This window comes from Carcharodon carcharias, chromosome 19, assembly GCF_017639515.1.
Source record: "Carcharodon carcharias isolate sCarCar2 chromosome 19, sCarCar2.pri, whole genome shotgun sequence".
Classification (NCBI taxonomy): Eukaryota; Metazoa; Chordata; class Chondrichthyes; order Lamniformes; family Lamnidae; genus Carcharodon; species Carcharodon carcharias.
The window spans coordinates 105,729,877-105,752,077 of NC_054485.1; the positions used below are offsets into that span (position 1 = coordinate 105,729,877).

General features: G+C 47.9%; 1 protein-coding gene across 1 annotated transcript in view; it reads left to right on the forward strand.

Moving 5' to 3' along the window:
* The window catches only part of LOC121291309 (butyrophilin subfamily 3 member A3-like), a 117,407-nt gene extending 99,729 nt beyond the window's left edge, over positions 1-17,678 (forward strand). Inside the window, exon 12 of the mRNA XM_041212381.1 lies at positions 17,075-17,678. Within this exon, the coding sequence (XP_041068315.1) occupies positions 17,075-17,646 (572 nt within the window). The 3' untranslated portion in view covers positions 17,647-17,678. The remainder of the gene's footprint in view (positions 1-17,074) is intronic.
* The last annotated feature ends 4,523 nt before the right edge of the window (positions 17,679-22,201 follow it).

Genomic DNA, 22,201 nt, shown 5'->3' on the forward strand with positions numbered 1-22,201 from the left:
AGTAAATGTTTGAAGAGGGAAGTGACATGAGGTTAAATAATTTATTTTCCAGTTGTGTTTTTTTTTAATTCACTTGCACAATACAATTGTCACTGGGAAGTCCAGCATTTATTACCCATCCTTAACTGCCTTTGAGAAGGTAATGATGACCCACATTCCACTGCTCCAGTCCATGTGATGTAGGTACACCCAAAGTGCTGTTAGGAAGGGAGTTCCAGGATTTTGACCCAGCTACAATGAAGGGATAGTGATATATTACCAACTCAGGATTGCGTGTAACTTGGAGAAGTTGGCGTTTCCATACACCTGCTGCCTTGTCCTTCTATGTGATAGAGGGTCACAGGTTTTGAAAATGCTGTCGAAGGAACCTTTATAATTGCTGTAGTGCATCTTCTGTTTGGTATGCTACTGCTTACATTGTTTACCGGTGATAGAGAGATTGTTTAAAGTGGTGGATGGAGTGCTAATCAGCTGGGCTGTTTTGCCCAAGATGGTATTGATCTTCTTGAGCTGCTATACCTAATGTTCCATTATTTGTAAATGTGAGGAAAAACCTGAAGTGCTTAAATGGGTTATTTTTGCTGAGGTGGATTTAGAAAATCTTGAAGAAGGGAGTAACATGATGGTTTGTAATTTATTTTCTAGTGTGGTAATTTTTGAAACTGATTTGCGAGATATGGATTTCACTGGCTAGGCCATTCATTCAGGAATAGACAGTATTCCATTATACTCCTGGCTTGTGCCTTGTAGGTAATCTAAATACTTTGGGAAGTCAGGAGGTGAGTTACTTGCTGTAGAATACCCAATCTCTGACATGCTGTTATAACTGTATTTATGTGGCTATTCCAGTAAGTCTATGGTCAGTGGCAACCCCCAGGATGTTGATGGTGGAGGCTTCAGAATTAGTGTGCTGTTGAATGTCAAGGGAGAGGTTAGACTAAGCTTGTCCAACTGGCAAGCTACGGACCGGATTGTGGCCCCAGAACACATTTTAAAATTTCACTTATTCCTTCATAGGATGCGGGCATCACTGGCTAGACCAGCATTTATTGTTCATCCCTAATTGCCCTTGTTCAGAGGACATTTTAAGAGTCAACCATATTGCTGTGAGTCTGGAATCACATGTAGGCCAGGCCGGGTAAGGACGGCAGATTTCCTTCCCTTAAGGACGTTAGTGAACCAGATGGATTTTTACAACAATCAACAATGGTTTCGTGTTCATCAGACTTTTAATTCCAGATTTTGTGCGGCCCCCCAGAGCCCGTTTTCAAAATGCTGTTTAGACAGGTAAGGTAAGTGGAAGATCCTGCAAGGACCTGCTCCTCCAATCACAGGCTGTTCCTCTCCTGTGTTTGCTGCTGATAGGCTCTGCAATTGGTGGAACAGTGAACACCAATGGTGGTGAGTTTGTCATGGAGAAAGAGGTTTTCTTTCGGGGCATGGAGCCAGGGCCCAGGGAACGGACAGGATGCTGGGGCCTGGGGTGGAGAACACAAAAGGGGGGGTGGTGGGGAACAGGCTAGCTGGCACTTGTGGGAGATTGAGTTTGTGTGTGTGTGTGTGTGTGCGAGCACCTAAGTGAGAGAGTGACTGTGTGCATGTGCGTGCGCGAGTGAGAGAATGTGTGCGTGTGTGCGCGAGTGAGAGAGTAACTGTGTGTACACGCACAGGAGTGAGAGAGTGACAGTGTGCATGTGTGCGAGTGAGAGTGGCTGTGTGCGCGTGTGGGGAGTGAGAGAGTGAGTATGTGCGAGTGAGACAGTATATGTTTGGGAGTGACAAAGTGAGTGTGTGTGCATGCATGTGCGGGAGTGAAAGAGAGTGAGTAGGTGTGTGTGTGCACCATTGTGAGAGTGGATGCATGTGTCTGAGAGTGAGAGATTGAGTGTGTGTGTGTGTGTGAAGCTGTGTGTGTATGGGAGTGAGAGAGTGAGTTTGTGGGAATGAATGTGTGTGTGGGGAGGGGATGTTGTTGGGAGTGAGAGAGAGAGTTCATGTGTTTTGGAGTGAGAGAGTGAGTGTGTGCATGTTTGTGAGTGTGAGAGTGTGAGTGCGTTTGTGCGTGTGGGAGTGAGAGAGTGAGTGAGTGCATGTTTGTGTGTGAGTGAGTGAGTGTGTAGGAGTGAGTGATTGTGTACGTAGGAATGGGAGTAACTGTGAATGTGTGTGGGAGTGAGAGAGTGAGTGTGCGCATGTGCATTGAAGTGTGTGTGTGTGGGGTTATGTGTGGGTGTGAGAGAGTGAATGAGTGTCTGCCTTACTTCGAGTCGTAGGTTTCTCACTTACCCTCACCAACACACACTCACACACACTCACACCCACTCACAGTGGGTGAGGGTAAGTGAGCGAGCACCCTGAGACTGGGAGTGAGCCGGACACACACACATACTGACCCTCGCACACTCTGATCATTTTTATTAATAACTTTTTTTTTAACTTAATTTATTCTATGACATTGCTTTATTTTTGCTCAACAACTGTTTATTTTTGTAACACCTCAATTTTTTTGGAAATTCAGTTTAATGTGGTGCCACACCTTTTTTCTCCAAAATTTGCTCATTGGCCCCTTGAGTGAGAAAAAAATGGAAATGTTGCCCCCTCCCACCTCCCCCGCCCCACACCAGCCAAGCGAAAATGTTGCACAAACCTGGGTTAAATGCTCTTGCCAGAGGGACTAGTTTTTGTTTATCAACTCTTTCAAAATCCCTCAGCATCTTGAAAACCTCTAGGGCATATCTTAACCTTCTCTGTTTCAAGAACAATCCTATCTTCTCCAACTTGTCATTACTGATGTGCCTCATACCTGGCAACTTCCCAATAAACCACCTCTGCACCTTTTCTCAGGTTTTTACATCAGTCCTGAAGTGTATTGTGCAGTATAATGGGTTAACAGTTATGATAATGAGTTAGTGATGTGTATCATGATGTAATGTGACATCTGTAGTCATGCTAGATGCTTGGGAGAGCATTGGAATAGTCTGTGCTCAAGAAGGATGTCTCTACTCTGTAAAAGCAGAATACTGCGGATGCTGGAAATCTGAAACAAAAACAGAAAATGGTAGAGAAACTCAGCAGGTCTAACAACATCTGTGGAGAGAAAAAAAGCTGAATTAACATTTCGAATCCTTATGACCCTTCTTCAGAGCTCTGAAGGAGAGTCATAAGGACTTGAAATGTTAACTCCGTTTTTATCTCCCCATAGATGCTGTTAGACCAGCTGAGTTTCTCCAGCATTTTCTGTTTTTGTACCTACTCTGTAGCCTATCTTGGATATAGTTGTAAAGTAGTTTGAAGTAACTACCTGAGTCATGCCAGAGTTACTCAAGTTAAGCTAGGCCACACAATCAACATATAAGACATGCTAGCAGCGGTAGTGACACCAAATCTGTTGAAGGGTTGGATAGAATACCCATTGCAATAAAGTGGAAGAAAACTGCTTACAAGCAAGAACCTGAAAACTTCGAGGGAGGCACACTGAAAAGTGGTATTGATGTCAGCACCAGACGAGCAGTCACTGCCCCTAACCCACCCATTCAAAAGTCTTGAGGGCCTATGGAGAGGCTAATATTGGGAGTTATGGAATAAACACTTTCTCAGGTATCAAGCAGCATTGAGCTTGCATGTTAAATAGCAGAAGCACCAGGTTTGTTCATGCCTTTACGCTGTCGGACCTGTTGTCGACCATGTCCTCTTGAGGCAGGGGTGGAAGAGACCTCTGCAAACTTCGAGACTGTCCTCCAAGCCCTTGAAACATATTTTAGTCTGAAAAGAAACTTGAGCGAGCGCAATTTAATCAACGATCCCAAAGACCAAGGGAATCTGTCAAATTGTTTCTTACCGACCTATAACACCTAGCCAGTTCTTGCAGGTCTGGTATATTGAATGATGAACTTATTTGCGACCACATTATCATTGGAGTCAGCGATGAAAAGCTCTTGGATTTTTTTTATAGACGAAAGACAACCTCACTCTTGATCAAGTGGTTCGGCAGGCCAAACTCAGAGAGCTAAATTGGGCAATAATCCCTCATAACACCAAGGATCTAGATGACCCCATTAGCTGGGTAGGCCCGGGGCGACAGCCCCACTCAAAAGCCTGCCAAAATGGGCAAAAGGGTGGGAAACCCTACAGTAGCTATCTTAAGGTGCTTACGTGCGATGCAAAGCAGCAGCACAGATGCCAGGATTTACCAGCAGGGGGAGCAAAGTGTTGCCAGTGCGGGAAGACAGGACACTTCAAGCACTTCTGTAAGTCTAACAGCTTTAATAGAGGAAGACGATAGGAGAATATTTATGAAATACAAGCTATCCAAGATATTAGAAACAATGACAGACACAAAATTATAGAGTTCCTAGGAGAAGTAAATGGTCATGATCAAGACTATTACAGTCAAGGTTAAAGGCTTTAACACTGACTTTAAAATTGACACAGGAGCTGGGGTTACAATGCTAGCTGATCATCTGGACTGGCTCCAAACAATACCCCTCTATCCAGCAGATATTAAATTGCAAAGTCCAGGTAGGGCACAAATCTTCAAATTAAAGGTCAGCTAATCTTTGCTACAAGAGGTGACGGATTGTTGAGATCCTCTATGTTGTCTACAATCAATGTATATATTTAATGAGTGGCGATATCTGTAAACAACTGGGCATTCTGGAAAAAGCTGATGGCAACCTACAGCAGAACAACTGGATGCATTTCATGGAGATTTTCCAAAGCAATGTGTAGAACCAGTAGATTTTCATTCTTCAGCAGCTAGTGAGGTTTATCCATTGAACAGTGGTTCACTCTCCATCACAGAGACACTATCCACTAAACCCTGGGCAGAGATTGAGATTGTGGATCTCTCAGTTCTTTTTGAAGCTTGGCTGGCAGACGCAGATACAGAAGGCACTGTGGCAGACATTGGCCATCTGCAAATAGACCTTCAGGACCTTGGTTGGCTCTTCCCTGAAGAAGTTAATGAGAAGGGAGCTATTGTAGCACCGAATTATCCGTTGGAAGATGAGGTCCCAGGGATTGGTACGCTACTGCCAAAGCATATGAAGTGCCTTTTTTTTAATGAGTCGGCTGTCAAAAAGCAGAATTCGTATCTTTGTCTCACTGAACCCACCAATGAGATGGCATTGTATATCGCTGGTTGACCATGCAGAGTTGTTCAGGGAGAACAAAACACTTAATTGTATAGAGGGTCACAATGCCAGAGTGTTGGTACAGCCTATTAGCTTGGCTGAAAGTAAGTTGATGCACACACTTCAGTTTCATCTGAAAATCTTCTCCCCAATAAAGCTGTCCTTCAGCACAGAAGCCAAGACCAAATCTTCAGAGCTTCTGCAACCTCAGGGTCCTGTACAAGAATTTCATCTTGATGTTGCTATAAAGATTTATTCCATTGCTGAAAATGGTATTACCTTATCTTCTTATCCGGACACAATCGTCCCATTACACACGGTGAAACATCCTCACACTGAGGAAAGTGTGGTAATGTCACCACTACCTACACAAAGTGAATGTCATTTCCGAAATGTCTTTGGTAACATATCTTCTTCATTCCCTGCAACGTCTATGGGAGTTTTGTCGTTCTTTTCATCATCCAATTCCTTTCTGGCCACAGGGGAGGTGCCAGAGGACTGGTGAACAGCTAATGTGGTTCCGCTATTTAAGAAGGGGTGTAGAGATAAGCCAGGGAACTACAGACCAGTGAGTCTCACATCAGTGGTAGGGAAACTATGGGAGAAAATTCTGAAGGAGAGTATCTATCTCCACTTGGAGAGGCAAGGTTTGATCAGGTATAATCAGCATGGCTTTGTCAGAGGGAGGTCATGCCTAACTAATTTGATTGAATTTTTTGAGGAAGTGACCAGGTGTGTAGATGAGGGTAGTGCAGTTGATGTAGTTTCTGTGGATTTTAGCAAAGCCTTTGACAAGGTCCCACATGGGAGACTTATAAAGAAGGCAAATGCACATGGGATACAGTGTAATTTGATAAAGTGGATTCAAAATTGGCTTAGTGTACGAGACAGAGGGTGATGACAGAAGGCTGCTTTAGTGATTGGAAGCCAGTGTTCAGTGGCGCACCACAGGGATCTGTGCTGGGTCCCCTATTATTTGTCATTTATATAAACAACATAGATGACTATGTCGGGGATAGGATTAGTAAGTTTGCGGATGATACAAAGATTGGCTGGGTGGTTAACAGTGAGGTTGAGTGTCTTGGGCTACAGGAAGATATAGACGGGATGGTCAAATGGGCAGATAAGTGGCAGATGGAATTTAACTCTGAAAAGTGTGAGGTGATACACTTTGGAAGGAGTAATTTGACAAGGAAGTATTCAATGAACAGCATGACACTAGGAAGTTCTGAGGAACAAAGGGACCTTGATGTGTAAGTGTCCCTAGATCTCTGAAGGCAGAGGGGCATGTTAGTGGGGTGGTGAAAAAGGCATATGGGACACTTGCCTTTATCAATCGAGGGATAGATTACAAAAGTAGGGAGGTCATGTTGGAGTTGTATAGAACCTTGGTGAGGACGCAGCTGGAGTACTGTGTGCATTTCTGGTTGCTACATTATAGGAAGGATGTGATCGCACTGGAAGGGGTGCAGTGGAGATTCACTGGATGTTGCCTGGGATGAAACATTTAAGTTATGAAGAGAGGTTGGATAGACTTGGGTCGTTTTCGTTGGAGCAGAGAAGAATGAGGGGCGACCTGATCGAGGTGTACAAGATTATGAGGAGCATGGACAGGGTGGATAGGGAGCACCTGTTCCCCTTAGTTGAAGGGTCAGTCACAAGGGAACATAAGCTCAAGGTGAGGGGCAGAAAGTTCAGGGGGGATGTGAGGAAAAACTTTTTTATCCAGAGGGTGGTGATGGTCTGGAATGCGTTGCCTGGGAGGGCGGTGGAGGCGGGTTGCCTCACATCCTTTAAAAAGAACCTGGATGAGCACTTGGTACATCATAACATTCAAGGTTATAGGCCAAGTGCTGATAAATGGGGTTAGGTAGGTAGGTCAGGTGTTTCTCACATGTTGGTGCAGACTCAATGGGCCGAAGGGCCTCTTCTGCACTGTGTGATTCTGTGATCCAGATTCTTTTGAATTGCAGATCTTCAATGCCTTTGTTATCATCAATGCAGCAGTAAATGATACAGCTGTGAAATTCTTCACTGGAGTTGGAGATGCTTCATCCTCTCAGGTCTTTCTCAAGTGTGTTATGAGGAGCAGAATATTCCTGAGCGAATACAAATCCATCCTTTTCTAGTTCAGGCAAGTTCAAGTCTTGATGTCCTTCAGTCTTCTCTCTTCTTTCTTGAAAAACGTTCCACAGAGTTTACAGTTCAGCTGTCGTAAAAATCACAACCCAATTGCCAGTAGTCTTGGAAAGCTGCTGTCCCATTTTGCTGATGATGAAGCCTTCCAGGGAGCAGAGGAGCACCTACATATTTCCAGGACATCTTCCCAGTGATCTGAGGACACTGTGGGAGATTCAATCCCTCATAACAGTGACTTGGTGGGCTAGGGGTTTGGCAAAATCTGTCACAGTAAAAGGAAGTTACAGAAATGTAATGTAAATAGTTTAAGAAATGGATTAACATTATTATTAAAGAAGTTGGTATACTTGGAAGTGTAATATAATGGGTTAATAGTTATAATAATGAGTTAGTGATGTAACAATTATATCAGTAGTCATGTATTAGACACTCGGTAGAGCAGATGGAACGGTCTGTGCTCAAGAAGGATGTACCTACTCTGTAACCTATCTTGCATATAGTGTTAATAAAGCAGTTTGAAGTAACTACCTGACTCAGACCAGAGTCAGGCAAGAGAGGCCACGTGACCAACATATGAAACATATTGCCCAATATTATCCACAAACTCCGGCCGAGCTGTTTTAAAATTTTAGCATGATCCCTTTGCTTTTATATTTTATGTCTCAATTTATAAACCCAAGTAACCCAGTTAACAACCTTATTAACTTGCCCTGCCACCTTTAAGAATTAATGTATGTGACACCAAGGTCTCTGTTCACCTCTATTTTTCAAAACCATACAATTTATTGTATACTGTCTCTCTATATTTTCCCCCCAAAAGTTAATCACTTTGCACTTCTCTGGTCTGTTTAATTCGTGAATATCCTGTGGAGCTGTTTCCTCCTTTAACTGGCCTGGTGTTAGCCTTGCTACATTCGAGCAATCCTCGCTCAATGTTTATGAGTGCTACTGCAACTTTTGGGCCTCTGAACATTCGCCGGCTTTCTGTTCTCGTGCAGATTTCTGCTGGCTGGTGTTGGCCTCTTTTGCTGGCTAGCACCTGCCTGCCAGCCAAATCGTCCCCAAGGAGGAAATCAATAGCTAATACTGGTTGTTCAGGGACAATTCCTACCGTAACAGGGCTTGAAACGAGGTCACACAGTAGGTGGACCTTATGGAAGGGTGCAAACACAGATCCCCCTTCCACTCCACTGATCAAGGTTTAGGCCTTCAGGGATGACTCTGGGGGGAGGGGAGGCGGTGTGGTAGGTTTATGCTTCCCTCCAGCCTTATGGACTCAGTGGCATCTTTGTCCTGAAGCATCAGCACAACAGACTTATTCATTTCCTGGGATGGGTATGTGGACAATGAAAGGACAAAATCTAGGAGTTTGTCCAAACTCAGACACACATAGTGTCATGCCCTCCAAAGGGTGAATTTCTGTAGTGAGAGTCTGTGCCTGCTCTGCTGCACTACCCACTGGAGCATTCTTTGGGGGATTAATCATATGGAGCCCTATTAGATCTATAGACTTCCTTCGTAATCTCCAGCACTCAGGTCTGGAATGGCCTGTTTTATTGCAATGAGAACACACTGGCCTCTGGGTCTCTTCTTTCAGGCTGCAGGAAGGCTGACTCGAAACGTCAACTCTTTTCTTCTCCGCCGGTGCTGCCAGACCTGCTGAGTTTTTCCAGATAATTCTGTTTTTGTTTTGGATGTCCAGCATCCGCAGTTTTTGTTTTTTTCCCTCCTTTGTGTTTTCTTTCTGGGTGTGAGGCCTTTCTTATCAAGATCGCCCTGCTTATCTTTCTAGTAATCATGGGCATTGTTTGGAAAGGGCCTGCCTGAGTTTCCAGGCCTATGAATGAGATCATAGCTGCCTGCTGTGACAGCTGCCCTCTTGACTGTGAGGATTCTCTGCTCCTTTAAGTGCATCGGCAAGTTGGAGCGTAAGCAACTTTTGAACTCCTCCAACATTTTGAACTCACGCAACCCCTCATCGGTGCATGGGATTCTTGGGGGTCTTACCCATTGGATGGGTGCAATTTGCTTCAGCTGTTCGAACTCGATGTAGGTTTGCGTGGGCTTCTTACGAGTATTCCAGAATTGCTGGTGATATGCCTCCAGGACTAACTCAAGAGGCACGTAGGACGGCAGCTTTGGTTTTCTCATAATTCATGGACACATCAGGAGTCAGCATGGAGTAGACCTTATGGGCTCCCCCTGACAGCTGCCCTTGAATTAAAAATGTTCAGATATCTGATGGCCATTTTAGCTGTCCTGCTACTTTCTCAAAAGTGGCAAAAAATGACTCCACATCACTCTCTTCCATTTTGGGAGTGAATCTAGCACACTTGAGGGCTGCAGAGGGTGGTCCTGGGTTAGGGGGACAGGGGTTGCTGCAGGGTAGAGAAGTGTTTTCCCTCAGAGCTTCCAGCTGTCTGGTCTCCCTCCCTTTGAGCTGCTAGCTCCATTTCCAGTATTCTCCCTCTCTTTCTTTCTCTCTGCCTTTCTCTCTCCTGTTTCCTCTGCTGTGCTTCCCTTTCCCTCTTTTCCAGCTTGAATTTGGCTAAGGGAGGGAATTAGGAGTCAGGGTTGAGCCCCAGAGTTCAGAATCAAAGTCCAATAAGGTATTCCTTACGGAGGTTGGTATGCTGAAAACATACGCTGGCTAATTCACTTTTCCAGTGGTTTTGACTTCACATGATAAGATAGGCTTGCAGAGATGAATCAGGCTTGTAGGCAATAGTACAGAATTTCCAGAAGCAGTGTAGATGGGACCAGGTGTCCAAGCTGGGCAGAGCTCCTTGCCTGTGATGCCACTAGTTTGATGGTAAAATGGCAGACTGACTTTGCAATTCCACAAGGCAATATTACTGGTTCTACAAGCTAGAGGTCCATGTCACATGACTCCCACCTCTTCACACTGTCTTTGAAAAGAAATGTGAATCTCCCGTCTGGGTCCCCGAGATGGTTAAACGTCTCAACCATTACGAATTGAAAGGAAGGTTGCGGGGCTGTTTGTCCTAGCAGACGAATAGACTCCAGTTGGCCAACCTTGGTTATGAAATGCAGATGGTCTTTCTTTAGCTCTCTTTGAATTTGGTCCGTGCAGCCCACAGACAGGATTGTTTGTGTTTCTTCAGGAATAATGAAGTACAAGTTTCTTCGATACTGCCAGGTAGCTCCTGTTTGGTCACAGACAGACATATATTCAGCCATTTCAAAGGTCTTTGTCCAACTTTTAAAGTTTTAGAAATAGCCATGAGGATATCCAAATGTATTGCATAAAAAATATACAGGATGATGTCTTAGACCCCTTACAGAACACTTGTGGGTATTTAAAAAATTTTATTGGGTTTCAAGTATCAAGTGTGTATGAGTTGAGGACAAATTCTGTTGAAGGGTCATGAGGACTCGAAACGTCAACTCTTTTCTTCACCGCCGATGCTGCCAGACCTGCTGAGTTTTTCCAGGTAATTCTGTTTTTGTTTTGGATTTCCAGCATCCGCAGTTTTTTGTTTTTATTTCCTTATAACAGATATTTAGCTATCTGGCCTGTAGTTTCCCACTTTCTGTCTCCCTCCCTTTTTGAATAAAGGAGTTACATTTGCTATCTTCCAATCTAATGGGACCTTACCCGAATCTAGGGAGTTTTGGAAAATTAAAGCCAGCGCATCAACTATCTCACTAGGGACTTATTTTAAGACCCTAGGATGAAGTCCATCAGGACCCGGGCTCTCGTCAATTTACTCAGTCACTTCTCTGGTGGCTGTAATTTTCTTGATTTCCTCCCCCACTTCCATCTCCTGGTTTATAGTTGCTTCTGGGATGTTAATTCTAACCTCTATCGTGAAAACGGATGCAAAATACCTGTTCAATTCATCTGCCATCTCCTTGCTTTTCATTATCAATTCTCCAGACTCACCTTCTGTAGGACCAACTCTCACTTTGTTAACTAGTTTATTTTTTAAATGTTTATAAAATCTCTTTCTATCTTTTTATATTTCTGACTAGCTTTCTCTCATACTCTAATTTTTCCCTCCTTATTAGTCTTTTAGTCATTCTTTGCTGTGCCTTATATTCTGTCTAAACTCCTGACTCGCCACCTGCCTTTGCAAAATTATGTGCTTTTAAATTTGATACTATCTTTAGCCTTTCTAGTTAACCACGTATGGTGTGTCCGTCCCTTGGACTTTTTCTTACTCATTGGAACGTATCTGTTCTGTGCATTCTGAAATATCCCCTTAAATATTAGCTACTGCATCTCTGTTGACCTATCCCTTAACCTAACTTGCCAATTCACTTTAGCCAGCTCAACTTCCATGCCCTCAGGATTGCCCTTATTTAAATTTAAAAAACTTAGTCTCAGACCCACACCTCTCTCCTTCAAATTGAATGTAAAATTTAATCATATTATGATTGCTGCTATCTAGAGGCAGCTTCACTATGAGATCATTAATTACTCCCATCGCATTGCATCATACCAGGTCTGGTATAGCCTGATCTCTGGTTGGCTCCAGAACATGCTGTTCTAAGAAACTATCCCAAAAACATTCAATGTACTCCCCATCTAAGCTATCTTTGCCCATTTGAGTTTTCCAGTCTATATGTAGATTAAAACCTCCCATGCTTATCGCCTTTCTGACAAGCTCCAATTATTTCTTCCTTTATGATCAACTCTAACACGTGGTTACTGTAGGGGGCTTGTACACAATCCCACAAGTGACTTCTTGTCTTTACCATTTCTTATCTCTACCCAAACCGTTTTCGTATCCTGGTTTCCTGAACTTGGGTCATCCCTCTCTATTGTGCTAATGCCAGCATTAACTAACAGACCCACCCCTCCACATTTTCCTGTCCTTCCTAAATATCCTGTATCCTTCAATATTTAGGTCCCAATCCATGTCCTCCTGCAGCCATGTCTCCGTAATGGTTATCAAATCGTTATTACTTATTTCTATATGCGCATTCTGTTCATCTGCATATTTTTTGAATGCTATGTGCATTCAGATACAGAGCTTTTAGTTTCAGCCTTTTATTCTTTTTATAATCTCTAGTTTCATCTGTTGATTTATTGCTAGATTTGTACTCTCTATCCCTTCCTGTCACGGTCTGTTTTTAATTTCTGTAATAATATATTCTTTTGTCTTGTCTCTGTTCTTTGTCTCACATCTTCCCAAATTTGATTCCTTGCCCCACCATTTAGTTTAAAACCCTCTCTACTTCCCTAGTTAGGTAGCTCGCAAGAACACTGGTTCGGTTGTAGACCATCCCAACGGTAGATCCCACTTTCCCCAGTACTGGTGCCAGTGCCTGACGAACTGGAACCCACTCCTCCCACACAGGTCTTTGAGCCACACATTCATTTCCCTAATCTGATGTGTCCAATGCCACTTTACATGTGGATCAGGTAATAATCCAGAGATTATGACCTTTGAGGTTCTTTTCCTTAATTTGGCGTCAAGCTCCTCATACTGACTATGTAGAACCACCTTCTTTGTCCTGCCTCTGTCGTTGGTACCAACATGGACCATGACGACTGGGTCCACCCCCTCCCACTGCAAGTTCCTTTCCAGCCCTGTGCAGATGTCCCAAACCCTGGCACCGGGCAGGCAACACAGCTGTCTGGACTCATGCACTTTGCTGCAGATAAGTGTCAATCTCCTGACTATACTATCCCTTACTACCAATACATTCCTTTTTTCTCCCCCAACTTGAATAGCTTCCTGTATAATGGTGCCATGGCCAGTTAGCTCATCTGCCCTGTAGCCCCTACTCTCATCCAAACAGGCTGAAAAAACCTCAAACCTACTGGACAATTGCAGAGACTTACTCTCCTGCGCTCCTGCCCTCTTGAGTCCCCTTATCTGCCTCACTCACAGTCACACTCTCCTGACCCTGACCAAATCAGAAGACCCTTTCCTAAGAGCTGTGACTGCCACCTGGTATAAAGAATCCAGGTAACTTTCCCCTTCCCTGATGTGCTGCAGTGTCTGTAGTTCAGCCTCCAGCTCATAAACTCTGAGCTGAAGCTGCTCAAACTTCAAATAATTACTGCAGACATGTTTGGCCTGGGTCTGACTGGCTTCCAGAGAGCCCACATGCTGCAGCTATGACACATCGCCTGTCCTGACATCCTTAATGTGTTGTAATTAACTATTTAATTATTTTATTCAATTATATATTTTATTTTTATATATTTAATCAACCTTACCACCAGTTGCTAGGCTACTTTGAAGCATAGGAAGAGGATAAATCTCGCCTCCCACTTCCTCCACTGCCCCACGCACCCACCCACCCCAGCCCCCTCCACACCAAGCAGAGGTTGACCAAGCTTGTACACCGCCAAGTAAAAGGCGACCATCCTGCCTGGCCTCCCCGAGGAAAGGTCGACCCCCTCCACCCACCCCCGAGCAGAAGCTGACCCGACTACCTCCCGCAACTGAACAAGGCCGACCCTCCTGCACCCCCACCAAGCAGAAACCGAAACCCGTGACCCCCAGTAGCCGCCCCGAGTCAAACCCAAGCAGAGTCCGGCCCCTGAGCAGAGGCCAAATCCAAGCCACCTCCAAGTAGAGGCTGTACACCCGTGTCCCGCCCTGAGCAGAGGCCGACCCCTGACCCCCACAAGCAAAGGCCTAACACCCGCACCCCCTTGCAGAGGCTGACCCCTGCCATGCGCCCCCTAACCAGGGGCTGACCCTCCCTCGCCAACCCCACCCTTAGCAGTGGCCCAAGCCCCCTGGGCAGAGGCTGAACCACGCCCACTGCCCCAAGTAGAGACCAACCCTTCCAGCCCCTCGAGCAGACACTGAAACCGCGAGCCTCCCGACCGATCAGAGGCTGAACCCAATGTGCCCCCACCTCCCTGAAGCAGAGGCCAAAACCCCAGTACCACCTGACCAGTGGCCGTCCAACCTGCGCCCACCCAGAGCAGCAGCTGACCCCGACCCCACTCCACACCCCTGGGCAGATGTCGGCCCTCCCTGAAACAGTGACGAGCCTCTCCCGCACCTGCCCCTAGCAGAGGCCGATCCCCATGCGCGGCCCGAGTGGAAGCTGACAATCCTGCGCCTCCGCCCCCTTGAGCAGAGACGGAACACCCACCACTCCCAGCAGATGCTGAACCCACCATGACCCCACCTTCCCGAGCAGAGGCCAAACACCCCCCTCGCCCCCTCAGTGGAAGCCGCGCCTTGTCGCGCCCTCCAGGCAGAGGCTGAACCCTCCCCTGCGGAGCAGGGGCTGATCTCCATGCACCACCCCCCCCCACTGCCCCCCCAAACTCCCCACAGCAATCCTCCCGAGCAGGGGCCAGACCCCTGGCACCACGCCACTAAGCACCGGCCAGCCCCTCACACACCCACTGAGCAGAGGCTGACCCCTCCAACACCCCCGAGCAGAGGCCAAACACCCCCCTTGCCCCCTCAGTGGAAGCCGCGCCTTGTCAGGCCCTCCAGGCAGAGGCTGAACCCTCCCCTGCTGAGCAGGGGCTGATCTCCATGCACCCGCACCCCCCACAGCAATCCTCCCGAGCAGGGGCCAGACCCCCGGCACCAACCCACTAAGCACTGGCCAGCCCCTCTTGCGCCCATCCTTAGTAGAGGCTGACCCTGTACTCCCCACAGCTGAACCTCCTGCCTCTGATGCCCCGCACCCTCCGAGCAGAGGCTGTACCCGCTGCGTCCTCACCCTGAGCAGAGGCCAAACAGCCGCCACCTCCCCCGCCATGCACCCTCCCAGCAGAGGCTGACCCTCCCTCGCCCCCACCCCAAGCAGAGGCTGATGCCCCTACACTACCTGAGCAGAGGCTGAACCACCACACCGCACCCCTGCCCTGAGTAGAGATTGAAGCCCCAGTACCACCCCACTAAGCAGAGGCCGACCCCTCCTGCGTCCCACCCGAGCAGCAGCCATCCAACCTCCCCCCGCCCTGAGCAGAGGCTGATTTCCCCCTATACCAACTGAGCAGAGGCCCACACACCCCGCGGCCTCCCCAAGCAGTGGCCGACCCCCCCACATCCATCCGAACACAGGCCGACCCACCGGCCCCCAAGACCTGAGCAGAGGTCAACACCTAAGCAGGGGTGAACCCACCGCGGCCCACCCCCATGAATGGAGTCCGACCACCCTCCCCCACCCAAAGCAGAGGCCAGCCCCCCCGCCACCCCACCCACCCCGAGGCCGACCCTCTCCCCCCGACCAGAGGCTGACCCCCCAGCCCCCCACCTCGGAGCAAAAGCCAAATACCCACCAACCCCAAGCACAGGCCAACACCCCCATTCCTGGGGAGGCCCCGCCCCCATCCTGTACCCTGCCTCGAGCAGAGACTGAAGCCCCAGCACCTCACCGAGAACAGGCCGATCCCCATTCACTCCCCCCGAGCAGCGGCTGAAACCCCAGTACGTCCCCCTCAGCAAAGGCCGACCAATCCTGCACCCACCCCAAACTGACTCCCTCACCCCCTCCGCTGAGCAGAGGCCAATCCCACCGCCCCCGCCACAACGAGCACAGGCAGACTCCCAGGCTGCGACCACCGAGGCACAGTATGACCTCCTCCTGATCAGATGCCGACAACCACTCCGCATCCCCCCTTGAGCAGAGGCTGAACTCCCAGTGACCCTCCCAGAGCACAGGCCCATCCCTCCTGCGCCCAAATGATCAGAGGCTGACCCCCCAACTTCCGCCGAGCGGAGGCTGATTGTCCCCTCCATTCCCGCTCCCCCCCTCCCCCGCCCCCTGGTCAGAGGCCGATCCTCCGGGCCACTCATGGGCCACCCCGCCCCCCACCACACACCACCTCCTCCATTCACACCCCTCCACACCGAGCAGAGACCAACATTCCCACCCCCCTAAGCAGAGGCCATCATTTGCACCCCCCCCCCCACACCCCGAGCAGTTAGATGACCCCCTCCACCCCCTCCCCGAGCAGTGGCTGATCCCTTCCACCGCCAAACAGAGGACGTCCCCCTCCCCACCCCTGAGCAGAGGACCATCCCCCCAATTCCCCGAGCAGAGGCCAACACCCCAAATCCCCCAAGCAGAGGCCGATCCCCCACATCCCCCCCCCTGGGCGCAGGCCGAACCCCACATGCCCCCGCCCACCTCCCCTGCCCCCCCACCCCAGGCACAGGGCAACCCTCGCATCCCCCTCCCCACTGGCACCCCGGCCGACTCCCCCCACCACGAGCAGAGGCTGTACACCCCCACTCCCCCGCAAACAGCTGAACACCCTTCACCTCGAGCAGAAGCCAAACAGCCGCTACCACCCCCCGCCATGCAGCTTCCAAGCAGAGGCCGAGCCTCACTCGCCCCCACCCCGAGGAGAGGCTGATGCCCCTACACCACCCAAGCAGAGGCCGACCCTCCTGCGTCCCACCCGAGTAGCAGCCGTCCAACCTCCCCCCGCCCCGAGCAGAGGTTGATTCCCCCTACACCACCTGAGCAGAGGCCCACACACCCCGCGGCCTCCCCGAGCAGTGGCCGACCCCCCCACGTCCACCCGAACACAGGCCGACCCACCTGCCCCCAAGACCTGAGCAGAGGTCAACAACTAAGCAGGGGCGATCCCAGCCCCAGGATTGGAGTCCGACCACCCTCCCCCACCCAAAGCAGAGGCTACACCCCCCCCCCCCCTCCCTCCAACCCCCTAACCTCCCTGGGGCCCCCCAAACAGAGGCTGAACATCTATGTGCCCCCGCCCCAAGCAGAGACCAACCCTCAAAGTCCCCTGAGCCGGGACCAACACCCCCCCACCACCGGCGAGCCTCTCCCCCGATCCCCAGTGAGTCTCTCTCTAATTCTCTGCTTTTCTCTCGCAGTCTCTGTGAACCTGGATGTGGAAACAGCGAGTCCCGAGCTCGAGGTGTCTGAGGATCTGAAGAGTTTGAGACGGACCCGGACCCGGACGAGTCTCCCTGACACCGGGAAGAGGTTTACAGACTGGTTCTGGTCTTGTGTCCTGGGATCAGAGGGATTCACATCGGGGAGACATTACTGGGAGGTGGAGGTGGAGGGGAATTGGGCTTGGGGACTGGGAGTAGCCGCAGAGTCTGTGAAAAGGGACGAGGTCAGTCTGAGCCCGGAGACTGGATTCTGGACCATTGAGCGGTTTGGGGATGAATTTTATATAAAATCCTCTCCTGGATCCCGTCTCCCTGTCGGTCAGATCCCCGGGAAGGTGGGAGTTTATCTCAGTTATGAGTCTGGGACAGTTTCATTTTACAGCGCGGACACCAAGTCCCATCTCCACAGCTTCACTGGGAATAAATTCACTGAGAAACTTTATCCTTTTTTCTGGACTCGAGATGAAAAGCAGTTTCTAAGAATCTGCTCCGGTTCTGGAAAAGGGGCGGGACCTCAGGAGGTCGCATCATCCCTGACGTCACAATGACTTGACCCCGTGATTAGGTTCACAGGTCAGGGTTTGGGGGTTAGAAACCAACAATGACAACAGGTTGTCACTAAATGTGTCATTTAATTTCCAAATTGTAAAATCCCAATCAGACTGTAAATAAAACCAATACAAATATCAGTGTCAGAGGATTAAATAAAATGTAAATTAAATATCTTGTGTCTTCTTCCTTCATTTACTCCCTGCTTCAGTCAGTCAAACGCCCAGTCCCATCCTCCATCTCTTCACCTGTTCCCCAGTCTGTAGCTGGGATTTCTTCTGTGTTTCCATTTCTCACTCTGCACCCACACTTGATTCCAACGCCACTTTTGTGTCCGGTGATCAAATTGAAAATTCCTCCCAGAGTGTTTAACGTTCCCTTGCTGTTCATTGTTGTGCCTTTTCCAGCCAGAAGATGGTGATGTTGAGCTGTACAAAGATCAGTAAAGTTTTCTAGCGCAGTATCGCCACCTGCTGCTGGATACCTGGGACTGGCGGCAATATCAAAAACAGAAAATGCTGCAACACTCGGCTGATCAGTCGATTCACGCAGAACCTTTCTTCACAACTGAAGGAGAATTAGATCAGAAAAAAAAGAGAGAAAATAAACATGAGCTTGGACTTTCCACTTCCATGTTCCTGTCACACACTGAGTACCTATTGGGAAATTCCACACTGCTGGTCTGTATAATGCTCAAAAAAAGCCCAGGTTGGGAGTGTGAAATTTCCCAGTTTGGATTGTTGATGTCTGTCAGGAGAGCTGAACTCAAAAATCAATACCTGTATTCCGAGTACAGAGGTAAGAACTCCCTCATGGTTAATAACTGGGGACATTGGTGGGTAGTTAGAATGTGAGAATGAAAGTAAATTAGACAGCGCAACACCACCACTGCCTGGTTCAGAATGGTATTGCAGGAATAAAATGAGATTTTGGAGAGCCAGTGCCAACACAATGGGGCCAAATGGCCTCCTTCTGCGCTGTAACAATTCTGTAATTCTGATTCTGTGAAGTAGAAAAGAAGAATAAAGTGCATAAAGGAGTGAGAGTTTGGAGAAGTACGAGGGAATGAAGAGGTACCAATTAGATAGGAGCAAGCCAAGCAGTAATACATGGAATGCAAAGACAGGTTCAGTGTGCCTGTATATAAAGTTGGTGAGCTACAAGTTCAAACAGTTATGTGGAAATATGATGTAGTAGCAGAAACAGGAGAGTGGCTTAAAAATAATGAGGACCGGTTGCTTAATATTCATGGATGCCAAGTGTCCAGAAAAGATTAGGAAGGAAAAAGGGAGGGAGATTGGATCTGCGAGGTTGGCTAAAATAGCTGAGGGAGTTGGGAACTGCTCAGAATGAAGGAGCCATAGCAGCTGCCAGGGAACCTTGCACATACTTCAGGAAGACCTTGTTGAGGTCACAAACTACCTGGACATTGAGTGAGTGGAAAAACTTTCAGTTGATATGCTGAGTCAGAGCCTTTATGGCAACATGAGGCATCCTGCACCGGAGGGAAGTGTGCTAATTGGTGAAAAATCTTGATTCCCTGTATCTGAGATACAAAATCCACAGGAAAACTAATGTGATCCCACACAAGCAAATAGGGTACTGGTCACTGTTTTAATGCAGCTGTGTGCTGCTGACTGGGATATACCAGACAAGTCTCCTCTGAGCCCTGGAAAGAGCACGTGGCATAGAAATTGAGATCGACAATTGCCTTCACAGCCGCTGGCAGGGCATGGGGGTCAACAGAGTGTGGGTCCAGTTGATTCTGGACCATGCAGTATAAATCGGTGACCACTTCACAGCTTATCCTCAGTCGCCTTCGGCACTAGCTATACATCATATTGAGGTGTGATGTCTGAGGTCTGTATACCCTTCCCACAGGTAATACCCAGTTGTCCTCCCTCTCCTCCTCCTCGCTACTGTGCATGGCACTGCCTGTACTTGTTGACCTTGGGCCCTCCCTCTGGTCTCGTCATGATGACTGGCTTCTATATGCGAGGGTGTCATGCCTATCTTGCATCTTCCTTCCCACAAAGCGCAATGCAGCCTTCTCAAGCACAAAGTTCTTCTTTGCACTTGGGTGCCTGAGTCAATAGGGGCAAATATTACCTTGCCAAATGCAGCAGCTCCAATCTCCTGCTCTGTTGGGTTAAAGCCAGACAGTTGATTCTCAGAGGATTTGCCACTTCTGGGGCAGTTATTACAACTGTAAAGCAACTTCCAAAGGGCTTTCTGCACCACTTCAATAGAATACCCTGGCTATTTGAAGAAATCTACAAAGTTCAGACCTGCTCCTACCGGGTCTGACGTGTGCACATTGTGTTTCACACACCTCGGTCACCAAAATCACACATGAGTGAGGCAGCTGCTGATATATGGCCATGACTTATAGTTCTGCAATCTCTCACCATTTAAACAATATGTTGTCTTTGTATCCTTCCTGTCAAAGTAAACAAGTTCACATTTTCACACATTATATTCCATCTGCCAAATTTTTGCCCACTCACTCAATATATCCCTTTGCAGACTCCATATGTCCTCTTCACAACTTACTTTCCTACCCTTCTTTGTATCGTCAGCAAATTTAGCAACCATTATGAATAATTGAGGCCCCAGCATGGATCCCTGTGGCACCTCATTCATTACATCCTGCCAACCAAAAATGACCTAGTTATACCTATTCTCAGTTTCCTATTAGATAAGTAATCCTCTATCCATGTTCATATTTTACTCCCTACACCTTGAGCTCTTATTTTGCGTAGTAACGTTTTATGTCGCATCTTGTCAAATGCCTTCTGGAAATTGAAGTACAGCACATCTACAATAGTTTGTGCCTAACCAGAACTTTCTAAAGGTTCATCAGCACTTCCCTGCTTTTATATTCAATACCTCTGTTTGAGGAGCTCAAGATCCCATATGCTTTGCTAACCATTCTCTCAATATGTCCTGCCACATTGAAAGATTAATGCACGTGCACCCCCAGCTCTAACTGTTCCTTACACTCCTTAGAATCGGTTTATTTTGCCCCTCCCTATCCCTTCTGCTAAAATGCATCACCTCACACTTCCCTCTATTAAATTCCATCTGCCACTTGCCTGCCAACTGTTCTACTCTATATCCTGTCTCAGCGATTTGCATCATCCTGACTGTTTGCCCCTCCTCCCAGTTTGGTATCAGTATCAAATTTTGAAATTCTATTCTGTATTCCAAGGTCCAAGTCATTTCTATACAATAGAAAAGCAGTGTTCCTAGTACTGATCCTTGGGGAACACCACTGTCTAACATCCTTCAATCTGAAAAATAACCATTTAAACACGATTCACTGTTTTCTGCCCTTAAGCCAATTTTTTATACAACTGGATACAGACCCTCCTATTTCCTGAGCCTCAATTTTGTTAACCAGCCTTTTACATGGTTTTTAGCGAAAGGTCTCTTAAAATCCAAATAGACAACATCCACCACATTCTATTCCTCAATCCCCTGTGTTGCTTCATCACAAAATTCAATTTTTCCGGCGAAATGCATTTCTCCCTTAGATATTGGGCCATCCGCCTAATTGGTAAAATTCTGCCCAAGGAATCATTCAGAAGCCGTGAACTTGGAAAGAATACTGCTTCTTCCTGTGCCCAAACAGTGGGAGTGGAAACCTCCAACAATTCACAGTGGATTAAATAGGAAACTCAGGCAGTAGAAATCCAGCTACTTTCAGAGTTCAGTGAAAATCTTGAGTCACTCTCCCTCCCCCAATCCCCAGCGTGTCTCTTCTATCCCTAGCAAGTTCCTGTCCCTGATCCCTAGCGAGTCTCTCCTCTCCCCTATGAGACTCCACCCCCCCAACCCCCAGCAGTCCTTGCTCCCAATTCCCATCAAGCCTCCGCCCTCGATCTCCAATGAGTCCACTCCCACTCCCCGCAATCCCCAGCAGGTCCCTGTCCCTGATCCCCAGCAAGTCCCTTCCCCCCAACCAGTGAGTTTAAATATTTGTTTAATCCCCCAGTTTCTGTGACCCTGGACGTGGAAACAGCAAATCCTTGGCTTGAGTTGTTTGAGGATCTGAGGAGTGTACAATGGCTCTGGACCCAGAGGAGTCACCCTGACACTGTGAAGAGGTTTACAGAGTCTCTGTGTACTGGGAGTAGAGGGATTCACATCAGGGAGACATTACTGGGATGTGGAATTGATGGGGAGTCAGTGCTGGAGCCTGGGCTTAGCTGCAGAGTCTGTGGAAAGGAAAAAAGTGATCAGTCTGAACCCAGAGAATTGATTCTGGACCATTGGACGGGTTGTGATCAGTTTAATATAAACTTCTCCATTCGATCACCTCTCCCTGCTGGTCAGAGCCCCGGGAAGGTGGGAGTTTATCTCAGTTACGAGTCTGGGACAGTTTCATTTTACAGTTCAGACACCAAGTCCCATTTCCACACCTTCACTGGGAATAAATTCACTGAGAAGCTATACCCTTTCTTCTGGACCAGGATGTAAATCAGTTTCTGAGAACCTCTGACATCAAAATGACTTGACCCCATGATTAGAATCAGGAGCAGAGGTCAGGGG